The 15,674-nt window shown below is 38.3% G+C and overlaps 1 protein-coding gene across 1 annotated transcript; it reads right to left on the bottom strand.

Annotated features, from left to right (window-relative positions):
- Nucleotides 1-1,967: 1,967 nt before the first annotated feature.
- LOC147634805 (uncharacterized protein At4g26485-like) lies at nucleotides 1,968-2,966 on the bottom strand. Its single transcript, XM_086803299.1, has 3 exons — nucleotides 2,798-2,966; nucleotides 2,663-2,678; nucleotides 1,968-2,241 (listed from the first exon to the last, which is right to left on the bottom strand). Exons 1-3 carry the CDS (start codon nucleotides 2,964-2,966, stop codon nucleotides 1,968-1,970), a joined length of 459 nt encoding a protein of 152 aa, XP_086659425.1.
- Between the last annotated feature and the right edge of the window lie 12,708 nt (nucleotides 2,967-15,674).

Here is a 15,674-nt window from a genome sequence, read left to right as displayed (position 1 = left end):
TAATTTTTAGGAAGAGGCCAAAATTTTTAGGAAGAGGCCAAAATTCATACAATCTCATGCTTTAGCATCAACAAATCATATATATGAATGTAACAAAGCATATAGAAAAAGAATCTTTAAGAAAAATTTTCCAAAATATAATAGAAACTCTAATTTTTCATGAGAATCCTAATGTCAAGAAACAAGCAAGATTAAAGCATTAAAGACCTGTATACAAAGCTTACATACATAGGAGATCATTTTCTAACTAGTTCTCGAGTGGCCAATGTTGTGAATCTTGAAGCTCTAAACTCCATGAAGAAGGACGTAGACACAGTAGCCTAACAATGCACAATGTGAGTGAAATGGCTACCAAAATAGCTTGAATAGAAGCCATTTCCCCCCCTAAACATTGCCCTAATCTTGGGCAAGCTTTTTAGTCATGGATGGAAGCACCAAAACTCCCCCAAAAACAAGAAAAAAGAGGGAGAAGAGAAAAAAATGAGGCACATAAAATCTCACAAGAGTTTTTGCAATTTTGATTCTAAGTATCCCAAATTTGCCCAAGTTTGGTCCAAATTTGATGTAGAACCAAATTTTTGGCCAAGAATTACCAAGAATTGATCAAAATCTACCAAGATGGACTCAATTCAAGGTCTCCATCACTCTCCCATGCCAAGAAAAGTTTTCTAATCATGAAATCGTGAGAAATTAGAAAACAAAATCAAGAAAATGCAAGAAATTGATCAAAGGCATGAGCTCTGATATCAATGAAAAAAGAGAGGAAGGAGATGACTAGTCGAGAACACGGGACATTGTTTATATAGAGTCCAATACATGGGTGAAGGTCGTCATGAAAGCTTGCATGAGCAAGATTGATTTATATTGAATAAAGATAATAAAAGTGATTATTTACAACTTGGCCTTGTAATTATCTTATATACCTTTGGTCCCTTTTCACACCTATTAATACGTTGGCCTCCACATTGAGCCATGCCCAAGGTTCATAGTCCTTTAGCATTTTTTTATATTAGCAGTCATATTGCTATTATATTTTTATATTTTATATGCTATAACTTTTATTTAGAGCACTTTATAAAGTGTATGTATTGAGGTAAATTTTTATTGTACTAATTGATATCATGCAAATTTTTTAAGTCGTATATTTTTTCCATGAGGACAATATAGTAAATGATCTCATATAAATAATCCATGTAGTAAATAATTTCCTATACAATGAAGCGGATCTATATAGGAAATAAATTCTATGTAGTGAATTTTGTTAGGTCTATATGGTAAATTAGATCTACATAGCAAATAATTTTCCATATATAGTACTTTATCTTCCTAACAAAAAAAATTCCCATAATATAGTGAATAGTTTCTTATGAATTTTCTATGTAGTAAGTAACTTACTAGAATAACAATGTAGGAAGTGTCTCACATTTCCTAGTTTTCATTCTTACTAGATACATTTATTCTATCTAGCAAATTATCTAATAATAATTTTGTTGGGTGCCCCGTCAAACGTTCTTTGTGACTATGCAACCGGTGAACATATTATTTGCATCATACCTATATTATTATTTGCATCATACATATATAACTAGTTATATGCTAATGTAGATTAGCATCATTCAATTCCCATTGTGCCAAATTAGTGAGACTCTAACCATCCTCCCATTAGGACAAAATCCCCCACCAACCTCCCCAAGAAAAACCCCAAAACCTCCAAATATGTATCAAGGATTATTATTTTTTTGACAAGACGTATAAGTAGTGCCTGTTTTTCCACCAAAATAACAAAAAATGGGAACGCCCCCTCAAAAAGCGACCTCGTACAGTATCTGCATCAGCCGGTGGTAACAGCAGCTTGCCTTAATGGTCTCTAGTAAGAGATTCATTGTCAAGGCCTTAATATGTGTGTGTGTGAGAGAGAGAGAGAGAGAGAGAGAGAGAGAGAGAGAGAGCTGGCATAGTAGGGGCTCTTAATCGGCGACAAAGATGAATGTGGCAGCTCCGTCGATGGGGAACGTTCTACCCCAATGAGCTCCATCTCCCCTGCGGTTGATATAGCCTGGGAAGGCGTGGGCTTTGAATTTCGGACGGCGCTTCAGCCGCAAGCCGCTCTTCTCTGCCTCCTCCACTATATTCCAGTCGTTGTAAGGGGACCTTACATGGTGGGTTACATGGATTTCACCATCACATTTCAGCAAACCCTCGGCATTCTTGAAAAACAGTCGTAGCAATTCCCGATGCCGTCTGTAATTCAACATTAACATCATCAGTTATATTATGCACGCCATGAACGTGAATAATTCAGACTTAATCGCAATTAGTTATACGTAATTAGTCTAATCGAAGTAGGGCTTAATTATAAGTAATATATGGAAGACAATGGCATGCCGCGTTACAATTAGTTAAGAATTATCATAGTTAGCTTAATCAAACGGCATGCGGACTTGTACCATGGGTTTAAGGCTAGCTGCAGCTGCTTGAGCCTATGTTTATGTTTGTAAGTATACTCACTCGATTAGAATGTGGGAAGTTGAAGACGATGCAATCAAAGGATAGCTTTCGAAATCGACGGTCTTTGGCCATCCGCGTGGCGTCCACGCCGTGCATGACCACGGCACCCGCGCGTACCAAGGTCTCCAAGTTTTCTTGGAAAGCACAAGGGTACTTGGTGTGCAGGGTCTCTACAAAACACGACGCAGATCAGATCAAAGATTAAGAGAGCTATAATATAGTGTTGTTGATGATAATTAATTGCGCCTTTGGTTTAATTACCGTAATTGGAAAGACTTTGCCTACGTACCGAGGGAATCAAGAGAGGTTGCAACCAGGCCCGGGGCACTCTTGAAGGCTGTAGCCAACGCACTAGCAAAGGAGAAATCCCCTTCGCCAACAAGCAATATGTCCATCATAGACGAATAACGTGATATTTTTCGCTCCTTTTCTGGAGCAGATTCTGGTGAAAGGACCATTTCTTCCGACTGCTCTAGTGACATGTAAAGAGCTGCTCCGGGTTATTATAACCCATGACATCATGATCATTACCTCGTTTCTTTTTTGTTTTTTTTTTCAATGCGCGCGATTTTGATTTTTGACGGGATGGGCCACCCTTCAAAATTAGAGGTTTTGTAGAAATAATGCCAGTTTTTCCATAATTTACCTTATATTTTTGAGGAATAAGTGATTGTATTTTACGATCGAAATAAAAAAAAGTGATTGTATTTTACAATCAAAATATAAATTAAAAAATGGGCATGATGCTCGTCAATAAGCAATTTACGTCTTTGAGACCTTTCAATCTACTTTTTCATAGCTTTCTACTTTAAAGTACCCCGCCTTGCTTTTTCTACCTATATTTTCGTGGGCAGGAGATGGACGGGCAATATTGCTCGGCCCAATGATTTTGGGCGGGCTGGATAAAGGCGAAAAAGCCCAGGATTCCTTCACTTATTGCCAAAAAAAGGCGTGGCATGATGGTATGTAAAGCCCCCGGATCCGAAACAGATAGGTGGAAGGTATTTTTACCTTACATAAATCCTTTTCACCATAGATTGAAGAGGAGATTATAAATTTGGAAAAACAAACTCTTCTTGCTTTTCACTAAATAACTAAGACTTGAAATATTATGAGGTTTTTTTCCTTCTTCCACCATTTTGAGAAGGATTTTTTAAAATTTGAATGGGCTCTAGGTTGACGTAAACCTAGTCTATCTTTTCCTAAACCTAGGTGGAAACTGTATTTGCGCTTTGTAAACCTAGTCTATCTTTTCCTAAACCTAGGTGGAAACTGTATTTGCGCTTTGTAATTGTTTTTCTCTCTATAAAGATCATATTATCAAGAGATTTTTTAAAATTTGAATGGGCTCTAGGTTGAAGTAAACCTAGTCTATCTTTTCCTAAACCTAGGTGGAAACTGTATTTGCGCTTTGTAATTGTTTTTCTCTCTATAAAGATCATATTATCAAGAGATTTTCATTACTAGGGGTAGTAATTAGAGCTTAAGTTAGAGCATGGCAAGAAGGGGAGGAGCAACTAGCTTCAACAATGAACATGGGCTTAAAGCAAAGTTTCACGGACTTCTTTTTAAGATTTAAAAAGTGGTCATACATGGGAAACTCTATACTCACAAATTGAAGTATACGATCTACCATAGAAGTTATAATTTAGGGCCTAGGCCTCTGCCACCTATTTTGGTAATGATAACAATAATGACAATGTTTACAACATTGACAAGAAATTGAATCTAGGGGAGACACATCACTTGCTATTCAAAGGGAAACTTCAATTATTACCATGAGTAAGATAGCATAAAACTGTGAATAAAATAAACGCATGAGAGAGTATTGGGTGCAATCTATCCCCCCCCAAAAGTGTCGGCATCTTTCCATTTCTTCAGTATTCATGATATATTAACAAAAATAGCCCATGAGCCAAAAATAGATGCACGCTTATGCATGGGCTTGCCCTTTAAAAAAATGGCCCATGCACGCTTATGCATGGGCTTGCCCTTTAAAAAAATGGGATTGCTTTTAACACAAGCTTGGATAAAGTATTCCTATCTAAACCACTAAAGGAGCATTACATAAAGAACCCCAAGGGTTAATTCACATGCAACCAAAATCAATAAGTCACGCCCAAGTATAACAAAAGTGGGCGGCCAATAACGATACAAAATCTCGTAGTAGATACTACGGCTAAAACACCAAAGTGAGAACCGTCTTGGTAATAGCTCACACCATATCATCGCCATCACGTCCCAGCCATTTCGGCTTACGAGCACAAAGCCCGTCAATCTCACGAACCTACACAGGTTGTCCATTCAAACACATTGCAGATTAGCAACACATGCTAAAAATACACAATAGCGCATAAGCATCAAATCCAACACTTAGTTCTAGCCATCTCTAATTTCATATGTCCTACACATGGAATATCACCTAAGTGCCATGCTATGAATATAGTGGTAATTAGGCGTTCCCAATTAACTACCACAGAAGGCCGGATGGACAAACCGTAACATTTCTAGTGTCTATGCTTCTTTGCATGGATGGCTTGAATAGAAGGTATGGGTCCTAAATTTGCATCTCAAAACGAAATTGGGTTTGCAAACTAGAAAGCCATGTTGAAGGTTTTACACACTACCACAACATTTTCTCTCAAAAAGTGCACATTTTTTAATATGGTTATGTTTCCCAATCAATGTGTGTAAAGGCCTTGAGATCGAGTTGATTACAAATGACCTTCTTGATAATCGAGATTAAATCAAGTGAGAGGACTTGGCTTGATTTAAGATTGCCAAGTGCCACTGTGTTAAAGGCCTTAAGATTGAGTTGATTACAATCTACCTTCTTGATAATCGAGATTACTTGGCTTGTTTCAAGATTGACAAGTACGCGTGAGTGACATGGCACTAACACGACTACTACTGCCTTTGTTAGTGCAAGTGACTTGAGTGGAGTTGGGGAAAATAAAACTATTCTAGTACTGAGTAATTGGAGAGCATTCCAAGGCCAAAAGTTTACACGTTCTTTGTATATGGAGGATGCTTTTTCCCATCAAAATAAGGCAAGGAAAAAAATAGTATGTAAAAAAACATGCAATGATTTAAAAGTCTGCCTTTCAATCTACATGTTATTTTCATGAAAATGTTTTTATTTTATTAGCATAGAAATAATAATGCTAGTATGTGTATATAGATAATGCTAATTTATGTGCATACATACTCTTAAAATCTTGTTTTTACATCATGATTTACCACTAACCACTACCATAGTTAGGACTTTTTCAAAATAGTAAAGTTATTTTATACTTTTGTTGATTTTTTAATTTCACTTTTTTTGTTTTAACTTTGTTCCCCTTTTCTTTGTCTTATGTGCCCTATTACCTATTAGTGTGTCTTCCTCTACTCATTATCTATAATGCGTAACTCTCCTCCACCTTTCTCTCTTCCTTCTTCTTCTCATTATCTCCTATTCATTAATGTGCGAGCTCCTTGAACCACTTCTACGCAAAAGAATGGTGCTTTTTCTTGGAAGAAAACATTGTGAGGGCTTGGCTTAAAAATTGCATGTCAATTGAAAAATCAAATTTTACCCTTGGAGCCTATATACATATACATATACATATAATACATATACATATACATATTGAGAGATTGTGATGAGTTGTCCATTTCTTTACAAAAAACTGTAAATATATTAACAGAATATGATAACAAAAAAACAAAGTCAGAACCACGGGTCTACTCGGAGTTGCCCATTTCTACTTCGGGATACGGATTATCATAGCCATGATATGGGAATCACCGTTTTAATTTGTTCTCCCGTGCTAAGTTATGATGCCTTACGCGATCCCAATTAAGACGCAAAACTTGTAATAAGCAAGGGAGGATCCCAGGCTATCCTCATCTGCACGTTAGACTGGACGCAACCTGCATTTTTCATGATGATTTATCTTGCCGTCACGTCCCGTTGCCCATAATTAGCGCCGCCTTCTACAGCCCTTGAGCTCAGACCACCACTCAGTCTACGGTTTGCCAACCTTTCTCCCAGTTAACGCCCCCACACACGGCCGCTTCTGCCTAGCTTGCAGCATATAGCCGCTTAGTACAATTCCGCCTGGTCAATCTCCAAATAATCTGGCAAATTAGCCGCCTTATATACGCTTTGCTGCGGCCACCAAGGTTCTCTCTATCTATCTCTCTCTCTCTCTCTCTCTCTATCTATCTCTCACACACACAGTCCCCATCTCTCTCTCTGTCTCTCTCTTCCCCCTCCAGGCATGTCCCCATATCTCTCTCTCTCTCACACACACACTCCCTCTCTCTTCTCAGTCTCCCACACATAGAAGCTCTCTCTCTCTCTCACACACATCTAAATATTAGTATATACAATATTATGTTTTAGATACATATAGCTATACTTATACATACATATATAGGTAAATTTAAAAATATAAATACATACATATATAATTTTAATTAATTTTGATTAAATTTTAATGTATGGAGATGGGTGGTAAGGTGTACTCACTTTTAAATATATAGATAGATATATTATACACACATACACGTACACAGATATATATTTCTATATATATGTGTGTGTATATATTTATATACAAATAATCAAAATGCATCTTTTATGCATGAAAATGATACTTTAGAATATAGAAACCATAAGGATTACTCTTTTAGAATAATAAAAGATAATACTTATTTTTAAATTTTTTTAAAAATTTACCATAACCTCCTTTGTATGGCTTACCATTTTTCAATTTTTAAGTCTCTAAAATTAATTTAAAGTGCACTAAGAGTAATTAAACTATTCTAAAATAAATATTTTTCTACTTATTTAAGAGAAACATTATGACAAACTTGATTTTATTCATTAATCATTCATCTAGGATAAAGAATGATTGGATTTACTAGAGAAGAGAGGGGAATGCCTTTTTGTAATGAGGCATAACATCATTTTTAATTTAGAGACGACAAAAATCATAAAAAAAACCATAAAAATCATAAAAAGAATAGAAAAGAGAAGAATCTCCAACTTACATAGATAATTTGAGAGCTTTCCTTTGGCGGATACTTTCAAATTGGTGAGCATATCTTAATCCGAGTTAAACGACGTCATTGTTCAAGTCATACTAATTTTTTGTTTGTTTGTGTGAGTGAAAACCACTTGACCGGCCAGAATCCATGACGTGGAGAAGGGACATTGTCTTTAGCCATGGTAAGACTTTCCTCTCGGCAGGTTAGTTAGACGCACAGTGCACAATTCTGAGTGCATGTTTCTCTTCTATGCTCGTAGCTTCGGTTGAGATCTTAGTGTGTGTGTGTGTGTGTGTGTGTGTGTGTGTGTATATATATATATATATATATGAGAATTATTTATTAAATAAATTGATTAATTTTAATTTTAATTTTTTTAAAATTTAGTAAAATAAACTCACACCTAGAAAAAAAATCAAATTAAACTATTATTAAACTAAAACTATAACTAATTTTATCCTCATGTTGTAGATAGCACTACCCAGAGCCTTGATCCTATAGAAATCTCTCTTGAAAACCCTTACTCATCTTTGGAAGATACCCCTGCAGCCTAGAAAGAAGCCCCTTTAGAGACCATGGGGATGGGGCCGAGGAGCCACAAGAACATGGGGACTGAGAAGTAAAAACATCTCAATGCAATGGCCCATAATTATGGCCCTGTCCACATACACCACGTTCATCCCCTTTTGAGGAACGTTGATGAGGAAGCTCACATGGCTATAGTCTCTCACTGACTGCACATTTAAGAGAAAGGCTATGAAGAAGCATGACAACACAAACACAATGTCAACCAACTCAGGGGGCAGCACTATGGTGGACTCAAGCCACGATTGGGCATCATCAGGGTCACCTTCGAGCGGTGTTGAGGCACAGTGCTACAGGTTTGGAAGTGCTGCATGGGTCGCGGGACAACATCTACTACCTCCTGCTCTCCACAATCTTCCCTTACGCCACGTCAACCACCTCCCGACATAAAGAGAGAGCGAGACACAGTCGCTGGCTTCTTCTCTCACCTATGTTGTGCTAATTTTGATGAGGACAGGACGATTATCTTGATCACCTTGTTTTATACTTTAGCGCTACGTTGCGTTTTTTTAAAAGCTTCGTTGCGTTTTTTTTAAACTCTTGATTAATTTAATTTATGCTACGACTATGTATCCCGACATTGTATTTTCTTCTTTTTGTTTAGAGTGCGAAATGTCCAGTTTACCGCACGTGCGCAAACGAGGCCCCTCTCTCTCACTTAGCTCACATCGCAGCCTAAATCAACGCACCCACCCAGTGCCCACCCAATAGGGACATTACCTTTTTCTTAATCTTAGGGACATTGCTCGGCATTGCGTTTTTTTAATCTTGATTAATTTATACTGTGACCCTTTTTTTGGCTGCCACATGGCGGTTTCATCATGAGGCAGCATTCTTTGTTGGATGCACGTAAAACTTGTCACAACCAAGAATTTGAGGTAGTTATGCATTTAATAGATTTGAGGAAAGATTTAATCATCATCTTGACCGTGGGGGTTTTCCTGCTCTGAAACTATAAAAAAAATGTCCCTTTACTGATCGAGTTAATTCTTGTTTCAATTCTTTAATATGTTTTATGATGACAAAAAATAATAGCTTTGCAAATGAGAACATTAATCCAAATTTGGGAATTCCAATTAATCCACCTTCAACAATACATGGAGATACTCAAATTCTCAGTATAACAGTAGTAGAAATGGTGCATGTAAAAGAACATATGATACTTACCATTTTCATGTGGACATACAATCTGAGTACCAGCCTTTGAAGAAACGAAATAAGAGATTTTTTTAATGTTATGAGCAAAAAGAGCAAAGGAGGAATAATAGATAGTGCCATTTGGACTTGTGGGACCGATGGGTCAATGTATCCCAAGGATCTATTTACAAATGCACCACCTTCATTTTACAACATTACAAACCTACTACATTTCACGGGTGATGGTAGACAAGGTTTGTTGGATTATGTCCAACACTTGGAAACAAAAGCGATGGTTACTGAACAACAGAGGGATTTTCTACAGATAGAGAACACTAAAATAAAAAAACTAAATGGGTTGTATGCAGAGAATCTTATGGCAAACAAAGAAACAATTCAAGACTTGGAGAAAAAGATTGATGCTTTAAGGAGAAAGGACACAGCACTAGGGCTACGTAAAAGAAGAAGGCAACTTTGCAACATTGAGAAAATCAAAGTTGGAAGTGGAGGAATGAAGAAGTGAGTACAGGCTGTAAGATAATGTTAACTCTTGTTTCATATATATTTCTCTTTTTAGATTAGGTTCTTTGTTTGAAACTAGACATAAGTAATCAAATTTGATGTTATTCTATTTTTAGATCTTTACTTCATCCAGAGTCCAAGGTACATTCCGAAGCTGGAGTGCATTACAGTCATTTGGTACCAAAAGGAATAGTGGAAGAGATGCTGTATCAAAAGAAGTTTCAAAAAATCAATGAGAAGCATGTGTCTTCTTTTATGAGGGGTCAATACCGCTTGGGTCAATACCAAGCGGTATTAACCCCTTTGCAAATGGATGAGGGGTCAATACCAAGCGGTAGAGGGCTCACGCCCCGTAGAATGGATGAGGGGTCAATACCAAGCGGTAGAGGGCTCACGTCGCAGAATGGATGAGGGGTCAATACCAAGCAGTAGAGGGCTCACGCAGAATTCAAGAGCTATCCGCTTGGTACTAACCCCTTAATTTAAAGAGACTTAAAGGGGTCAATAAGTTTTTTATTTTTTCTAATAGATGAAGCCTTTATATATTAAATAAAAAACATACAAGCAGCATATTTTGTATTTTAGTTGTATTTTATAAGCTGAAATAGTATGTCTTCCAGGCTTGAAAATTTAAGGCCTGTCCTAAGCTTTGCCTTGAAGGCCTATAAACTTACTTGGCCTTCATGTTTACACATTTGCAACCCACTGCTACTCTAGAAAATTTGATTTCAATTGAAACCTTAGTTTCCATGGTGGCTTTCACCTGAAGGTTAAAATTAAAAATTTCAGGGCCCAATTTTTATTTCTCCAACCATCCGAGTGGCTAGAGGTTTTTGCTTTAGTGGAGGGGAGATCAAACCGGCTCGGGGCCCCCCACCTCATCGTGTGTGTGTGTGTGTGTGTGTGTGTGTGTGTGTGTGTGTGTTCCTTTTGAGTGTTTTTGAGAGAGAGAGAGAGAGAGAGAGAGAGAGAGAGAGAGAGAGAGAGAGAGAGAGAGAGAGAGATGGGCATACCTGCAGAAAAAATTGAAAGCTTCAGTTTTCGAAGTCGAAGGGGCGATGGCGTTGGCGATGCAGAGGGACGGCAATGTAGGTAGCTCAACGCAAATGGGTGTCTCAGCTTATCACAGAGCCGTTTAGCTTTGAGGATTTCCTATTAGACTTAAACCTAGAAGGATTTTAGCTTGCAAAGAAAATTTATGAAAGTGTAAATTTCTAAAAATGTATGTCCCAAATTGCTTAATTTACTGGTTTGAGAAGAGTCCAATGGGAATTTGGGTACGTTTCTCAAAAATATTTTCCCCGAATACTTCTCCCAAGGGAGATTTGGGATGTTATTGACTCGTACCACACGAGGAGATTTGGGACGTTATCGACTCATACCACTCGTGCTGTAGACATTTAAAAGGTCAAACGCATTAATGGCGTGGCAATATGGTATGTACTATGTGCTCACTCTTCTCCTTTCTTGCATGTGTTTATTTTTTTCACCTCTGAGTCTCTGACAAAATAGCAAGAGCCAGACGCCATCACTACTACATCCATCGTCCTCCGAGTCTTCGACTACATCAACCTCCTCAACGCCCCCCAAACGCCATCGGCCTCTACATCCATTGCAGGTATTTCAGAGTTCTTTTAGACCCTCTATTAACGTTTTGCTATCTGTTTTGTGAATGTTGATAATAGTGTTTGTACAAAGTGCTCAGGGTTTCATTGGGGTCCTTTTGGTCCCATATCGCTGAATACTGACCCTCTTGGCTCACGTTGCCCACGGGTCTAGTACCAAGCGATTAGCAGGTCTCTTGGTACTAACCCTCTTGTGGAATGTTGCCCACGGGTTCAAACAGGCAGCACAAACCCTGCACAATGTTGGTCATGGGGTCAATATAAAGCGATTAATAGGCCTGTGAATTTCTGTTTAATTGATTCTCACTTGGTACCGATCCCACTGTGATATCTTGTGGTCATGGGGTTAGTACCAAGCGATTCAAAGACCTATGGGTTTTTCTCTGTGCATATCGCTTGGTACCGACCCCACTATGATAACGTTGGTCATGGGGTCAGTACCAAAAGCGATTCTAAGCCCTCTAGACTCTTGTTTGTTTCATATTTCTTGCTACCGACCCCATTGTCATAATGTTTTTCGTGGGGTCAGTACCAAGCGATCCAAAGGCCTCCGGAATTCTATCTGTTTTATATCACTTGGTACCAACCCCACTGTGATAATGTTGGTCATGGGGTAGTACCAAGTGATTCTAAGCCCTCTCGACTCCTGTTTGTTTCATATCACTTGGTACCAACCCCACTGTGATAACGTTGGTCATGGTGTTAGTACCAAGCGATTCGAAGCCCTCTAGAGTCATGTTTGTTTTATATCGGTTGGTAGCGACCCATTGTCATAATGTTTTTCATGGGGTGAGTACCAAGGTGATTCAAAGGCCTCCGGAATCCTATTTGCTTTATATCGCTTGGTACCGACCCCACTGTGATAACTTTGGTCATGGGGTCAGTACCAAGCGATTCGAAGCCCTCTGGACTCCTGTTTATTTCATATCTCTTGGTACCAACCCCATTGATAATGTTGGTCATGGGGTCAATACCAAGTGATTCAAAGCCCTATGGAGTCCTGATTGTTTTATATTGTTTTGTAGTGACCCATTGTCATAATGTTTTTCATGGGGTTAGTACCAAGCAATTCAAAGCTCTATGGAGTCCTGATTGTTTTATATTGTTTTGTAGTGACCCATTGTCATAATGTTTTTCATGGGGTTAGTACCAAGCAATTCAAAGGCCTCCAGAATCCTGTCTGCTTCACTTCGTACCGACCCCACTGTGATAATGTTGGTCATGGGGCTAGTAACAAGCGATTCTAGGCCCTCTGGGACTCTTGTTTGTTTCATATCTCTTGGTTCCAAACCCCTTGTCATAATGTTTTTCGTGGGGTCAGTACCAAGTGATTCGAAGCCCTCTAGAGTCTTGTTTGTTTTATATCGCTTGGTGGCGACCCCACCCATTGTCATAATATTTTTCAACGGGTCAGTACCAAGCAATTCAAAGGCCCCCGTAATCCTGTCTGCTTTATATCACTTAGCACCGACACCATTGTGATAATGTTGGTCATGGGGTCAGTACCAAGTGATACAATGTACTTTGGAATCCTATTTGTGTTAGAGAGAGAGAGAGAGAGAGAGAGAGAGAGAGAGAGAGAGAGAGAGGTTGCGAGATGATTAATGATACAATGTACTTTGGAATCCTATTTGTGTTAGAGAGAGAGAGAGAGAGAGAGGTTGCGAGATGATTAATGATAGAAATATTGACAAATTGTCCATGGAATTGGACATAAGGGACTCTTTTTCAATGCTCGTGCAGATAAGTGTGCTTGCACCTTTGCACGGACAAAGAAGTCTCTCAGAAATAAAATCTCCCCATGCTTGTGTGAGGCTCCATCCCCTGACTTTTTGTTCACATAGATTAAGGTTGTCAACAATGGAGCTCGAGTCTTGAATACCATTGCAATCAATGGTAAAGAAACTATTGGACATATGTTGAAATGGTCTTCAAAAAAGGAAATCCATATGCGACAGATGATTAGCATACCACAATGGTGGTATGTATACCCATACTATGATCCTGGTATTTACATACTACGGTCTTAGTCCGATACTTCCGACCGTAGTATTTACATACTACGGTCTTAGTCCGATACTTTCGACACTAGGTTTGAAAGAAAAAAGTGCCAAATTTGAAATGCATGCCAGAATTTGGATAACATGCAATAGTTTTTCCGGCTCGACAAGCAAAAATTGTACCATTTTCATTCATCGATCAAGTACTACAGATATTCCTCTTATTATGCTAGAAGCAGAACATATTCTCTAAAACATATGTAGGTTCTCAAATCTCAAAGGTATTTTAAAGCATTGGGCTGCACCTCCAAGAACGAGATGAAAGGTGCATTGGTGCTAGGGGCTCCACTACCAGAGAGGAAAACTGCTATGCTGCCATTCTAAGCCTCTTTAACGGACCTGTACCAGTTTTGGCAGTTTTGGGTATTTGCATTTTTGGTGCAATGATAGCTTGGAATCAAGAACCTACATGATGCGGAGTAGAAAGGGGTCTTCTGCATCCACAAAAGGAAGCAAAATTGCAGAGAATGAGATGATGTTATCTCCCTCACTTGATGTTGAAGTGGCTTCATCTATTCCAAATGTATCTAATGTGGATGCAATATGGGGATTCTTGGTTTCTTTGCTGCTGGATAAGATTATTAAACAAAGTGTGTTGAGATGCATGCTATTGTCTTATGCAACCAATCTTGGAGAATGTTGTAAAGCATCTTGAAGAGGTTGTAATAAGCACACAAGTAGAAAAGATCATTAAGTTCGAGAAATGTATGTATAATTTGGCCAATATTAAAAGTGAGGTACAAGAGAAGGTAACTATTGCAAGTAATGTGTGCATGAATGTTGGAAAAGTTGATGTAATCAAAGATGACTTGGCCTCTTCAGAATGGATATGTACAAGATAATGGGTTGCCAAATGTATCTTAAGAGGCACCACATGTTGACAGCAGTTGTGGGTGCAAGCCTTGCATAATGGTTTAGCACATTTGCCTTCACATGTGCATGGGAAGGACTCATCAAATGTGGATGCAAAGGAATGGCAAGAACGTGTTAAGAGGTCAAAGAATCTTGTGATTCGAGGACTCGAAAAGAAAGAAAATGAAACATCGGCAATTCTTGCAAATGATGTTAGTGCATTCTTCACAAAACATTTCTCTATGTCAAGGATTGTGGCTTATGGACCTCATAGAATTGGAAAACCTACTGAAACCAAGAAAATAGCTATCTTATGTACTATGTTGGATGATAAAAAAAGATCAATCATATTAGATACTTCTCGAGTGTATCTTCAAGGCATTACGTACTATGTCACTGAAGATCGTACACCCAAACAACAAGAAGAACGACGACAAGCATATGAGGCTGGTACCATTGCTAAGAAAGATAAGGAAACTATTGCATAGGGAGGCACGACCTATGGGACCTATACAACATGCTGCGAGTTGTATTTTGGAACTACAAGGGATACCCTTGGTAAAAAGGTGTCAGCTTAAGCGATGTGGCCAAAGGTGCAGACTTAATTCTCTTGGCAGAGATGTGGGAACATGATGCATGCCGATTTACCACAAATTGAGGGATATGTAATAAAATCTTTATGGAACCCAAGTCAAAGGTTATGTGGTGGAGTTGCATACATATATCATAACTCTCTTGTGGATGTAGTTATAGTGTTTAAATGCAATGAGTTCAAACGATATATATGGGTACAAGTGTTTAAATGCAATGAGTTCAAACGATATATATGGGTACAAGTGAAGGCAAGACAACATTATGTTTATATAGCTCGATGCTACATACCCCATCTTGAGTCAAACTACTGTGATATATATTCCTTAAATCAATTGGATCCATTGGGTGGCTGAACTATGTATGTATGTGTTTGCATTTAGTAAACTTGGGACGGTTCTTGTTGTAGGCAACTTCAATGCACAAACAAGGAGTGCATAGCTATGTCCTATTACTTTTATGCCCAGTGGAGAAGGTGTAGAAGATAAAGACCCAAAACCAATGTGACGACAGTTTGAAGATACAATAATGAAACACTATGGGAAAGCTCTCATGTCCATGCTCCATATCACTAGTATGCTCATTCTTAATGGTACAAAAATGTTCCCAGAGAGGGGGATACACATGTATTACATCAATAGGAGGAGCAAGTGTGGTTGACCATGCAATAATTGGTAGAGAAAGATTGCACTTAATATCAAGATTTCAAGTTGGGTTACTCATACTGGATTCAAACCATAGACCACTCCATATAAAC

This window comes from Cibotium barometz, chromosome 10 (genome assembly GCF_041138505.1).
Source record: "Cibotium barometz isolate CiBa-2024 chromosome 10, ASM4113850v1, whole genome shotgun sequence".
In the NCBI taxonomy this organism is placed as follows: Eukaryota; Viridiplantae; Streptophyta; class Polypodiopsida; order Cyatheales; family Cibotiaceae; genus Cibotium; species Cibotium barometz.
Note: the sequence above shows the minus strand (reverse complement) of the source record. Positions and strands in the feature narration are given on the sequence as shown.

Excerpts from the sequence above, each read along its gene's own strand:
- LOC147634805 (XM_086803299.1), bottom strand. The coding sequence starts at position 2,966 with ATGGTCCTTTCACCAGAATCTGCTCCAGAAAAGGAGCGAAAAATATCA.